At 37.5% G+C, this 3638-nt stretch overlaps 1 protein-coding gene across 1 annotated transcript; it reads right to left on the bottom strand.

Moving 5' to 3' along the window:
* Positions 1 to 900: 900 nt before the first annotated feature.
* On the bottom strand, positions 901 to 1917 carry LOC142431669 (uncharacterized). Its single transcript, XM_075536682.1, has 3 exons — positions 1891 to 1917; positions 1266 to 1644; positions 901 to 1190 (listed from the first exon to the last, which is right to left on the bottom strand). The coding sequence occupies exons 1-3, from the start codon at positions 1915 to 1917 to the stop codon at positions 901 to 903; spliced, it is 696 nt and encodes a 231-aa protein (XP_075392797.1).
* Between the last annotated feature and the right edge of the window lie 1721 nt (positions 1918 to 3638).

Below are 3638 nucleotides of genomic sequence, written 5' to 3'. Positions count from 1 at the left end.
CCTTACTGAAAGTTTATAACAAAATTAGGATAAACACATTTCACCTCTACAGAAAAAGCTGATCCTAAGAAGTCCCAGGAAGATGGAAATCAAGTTTGGAATTCAGGTCCACTAATCTCCTGTAGGAAGGGCTATTCACTTATGTTTTTGCAGAAAGATTATGGACTCCCCTTAGGAGGATGCAACCACATGTGGAGGAAAGATGAAAGACCAATAAAATATGAAGAAACCACTCAATCTTAACAATTCTGTTTCTAGGTTGCTAACAGCCCAAAGGGAGGGGCTATTTGTTTATGTCTTCACAGGCAAAGGAGTTAAATGGATTTCTCTTCAGCCTGCAAAGCCCAGAAAAGACAGCTGATGCTGTGATCTGAAAATTGAGCGAACAGCCCAGAGACCTCTGTCCCATTGCTGGTTATCCAAACCATCAGAAGACCTCGAAGATTGCCGAGAATGGCAACTGTTGCCTGCTGAGACATTTCCACCATTGCTGATGCTGTCTATGAGACACTCTCAGACTCAATCATAACTGAACATTTTACTATTACAACACACTGCCAGTCTCATGCTGCTGCTTTAGAAGGCTGATATGAAAAGAAAATCATGTAGCCTCAATAATTCTTTTAAATTATATATATAAAAAACAGTAACTTCACATATTTTATTTGCTAAAGATCCCTATGATTTTGTAGCAATAGTTTACTTACCCTCAAGTCATGATAGTTGTTGATGAGGAATTTTCAACATTGATGTCACATTGTTAGTAAGTTTTCTGGTGTGCTGTTCAGAATAAATTCTGCAAAAGATGTTCTTAAAAGCATTGACTGTGCTTTAATGAGTATGAATTCTCTGATGTCTAATGTGATGTGACTTCTGGCTAAAAGCTTTACCACATTCACTTCATTGATAAGGTTTTTCACCTGTATGGATTCTCATATGTAAAGCAAGGGTTGAGAACTGAGAGAAGGCTTTCCCACATTCATTACAACCATAAGATTTCTCACCTGTATGACTTCTCATATGCACAGTCAGAGACGAACTTTGACAGAAAGCTTTTCCACATGTCTTACATTCATAAGGTGTATAACCTGTGTGGATTCGCACATGCACAATAAATGATGTTATTCGAGAAAACACTTTTACACATTTATTACATTCATAGGGTTTTTTGCCTGTATGAATATTATGATGTTTAATGAGTTATTGGTTCTGTCTGAAGATCGTTCCACATTCATAGGGTTTCTCCCCAATATGAATTTTCTCATGCTCAGTGAGATTTGATTTGCCGCTGAAGGCTTTCCCACATTCCTTACATGTGTAGGGCTTCTCTCCAGTATGACTTCTCTGGTGTATAATGAGGCTAGACTTCTGAATGAAATATTTCCCACATCCATTACATTCAAAAGGTTTCTCTCCAGTATGGATTCTCTGGTGGATAATGAGGTTTTCTTTCTGGCTAAATGCTTTCCCACATTCATTACATTTAAAAGGCTTCTTTCCACTATGAATGTTCTGGTGTTTAAGGAGGTACTGCTTCTGGCTAAAGGATCTTCCACACTGATTACATTCAAATGGTATCTCTCCAGCATGAATTTTCTCATGCTCCAAGAGAGATGATTTGCCATGAAAGGTTTTCCCACATACCTAACATGCAAATGGTTAAACAGTATACTTTCCCTGGTATCTAATGAGACTTTCCATCTTACTAGAAGACTTACTAGTCATAAGGTTTCTCTGCAATATGATGTTTCTGATGAGAAAGGAAGTTTCCCTTCTGATTGAAGGTTTCCTCACATTTATTAACTTTATATTGTTTTTTCAGTGTATGACTTCTCAAATTATGATTAAAGGATGAGGCTTGAGAAAGCACTTTATCACACAGTCTGTTACTTCATGAGAGTCCTCTTTGTTATGCATTTTCAATATCTATGAGGATTTGCTTCAGACTAAATTTGCACACATGACATCCTGGAGGGTCTTCTCCGGGATGAAATTATACATGCTGGAGAACTAATCAGACAGGAGGTTATTTAATATCTTATTACACAGGTTTTCTCCAAATATTCCCTAGTATTATTTAAGATGTGACATAAATCAGAGTCTTTCCATATTCATTAAATTGACGCTTTTGCTCCAGTATTGACTCTCAGGTATCCTATTAGGTTGAGTTTCTTTTCTCACAATGATTATTCAAATAACACGATTACAAAGAAAGCATAAAATTTGGCATCCTCATCCTACTGACAATAGTTACTTCTTGTACAGTTGCAAAAAAGGTGAAATGTGGATTGATGACAAACCTCATTCTAGACATCCATCAACTTCCCAAATGAACGAAAATCTAAATTAATAGTGTTTTGGCACTTGTTGCACTAGATCAGACTGTTAAAGCTTTCTATTTAGAGGTTCTGAAAAGACTGTAATGTTGTGCAACAAAAAAGTCCTGATACGCCACGACAATGCCCCTGCTCACACAGTCATCTCAGTGCTCCAATTTTTGGCAAAAGACAGTATCCCTCTCTTGTCTCATGTATCTTACTCACCTGACCTTGCTCTTAGGAACTTCTTTTTGTTTCTGCAAATGAAGGGACATGAAGGGAAGCTATTTGATGACACTGAAGATATGAAGAAAAAAATGAGGGAGATGCTATCAGCCATTCAAACAGATGTTTGAAAAATGTTTCCACAAATGGAATCACAGATTTCACAAATGTTAAATGTAATGGAGAGTACTTTGAAGGTGATAAAGTTATTTTGTTTAAAAAAATTAAGCACATAGCTTTGAAGAAAATTCAATTATTTGGGGATTACCCCTTCATATATAGCTTTAGCTGCTTTAAAAAAATTTTTTGCTTTTAAATCTTAACCTGGCACACTTGATAGTAAATGATGAGAAAATTAAGTCTAGGTGACAGAGTGATAAGACAAACACAAGATTTAGAACCATTCATGTAGCATATAAAAGAGCAAAATGAATGTTGACTTATAAAAGAGAATGCATGGTCAAATAAGCTATACTAAATCTGCTTTAATTTCTACTGCTTTATTAAAATTACAATAAAGGAACCGGGGAGTTCCTGCCTGTGTACATGGGGACATAAGGCAGCTCAGCCAACACTTATCAACATTCAAACCAATAGCAGGAACTCCAGCCCAGCCCCTGCAACACTGGGGCAGGCGGCTGAACTGCCATCTGGGGCACTCCCCTGATAGGGAAGCCACAGGAAGATAAAGTGGTAGGTTAATCCCATACTAAAATCAGCTGTAGGCAGTTCGAAGAAGCATTCCTATGAGTCTTCCAGAGAGAGACTAAAAAATGGCACCTGGTCCCTCTAAAACAACTCAACGCAAACAGCCATCAGACCCAACGACCTCAACAAAAAAAAAACAGGAGAAACCAAAGACAAAGGCAGAAGATGTCCTGAACATAGCGATATACATAGAAGAAGCAGACATTGAGATACCACACAAAGAAAATTTCAGAATGCTGCTTGGAGCCATGCAAGATATGAGGGAAACAATACAGAAAAAAGATGAAATGATACAGGAGCTTACCAAGGAGATAACGAAAAACAATAGCAGAATCATGGTCCTTGAGAATCGATTGGAGGAATCAGAGAACCGCATCAGTGTTTTGG

The sequence above is a fragment of the Tenrec ecaudatus genome, chromosome 18, assembly GCF_050624435.1.
Source record: "Tenrec ecaudatus isolate mTenEca1 chromosome 18, mTenEca1.hap1, whole genome shotgun sequence".
Classification (NCBI taxonomy): Eukaryota; Metazoa; Chordata; class Mammalia; order Afrosoricida; family Tenrecidae; genus Tenrec; species Tenrec ecaudatus.
This window is presented reverse-complemented; position numbering and strand designations above follow the sequence as displayed.

Coding starts and splice junctions, on each gene's coding strand:
- LOC142431669 (XM_075536682.1), bottom strand. CDS start 1,917: ATGCATAACAAAGAGGACTCTCATGAA. Junction 1,645..1,890: donor ACAAAGAGGACTCTCATGAA/GTAACAGACTGT, acceptor TTTGCATGTTAG/GTATGTGGGAAAACCTTTCA. Junction 1,191..1,265: donor CAAATCAAATCTCACTGAGC/ATGAGAAAATTC, acceptor AACTCATTAAAC/ATCATAATATTCATACAGGC.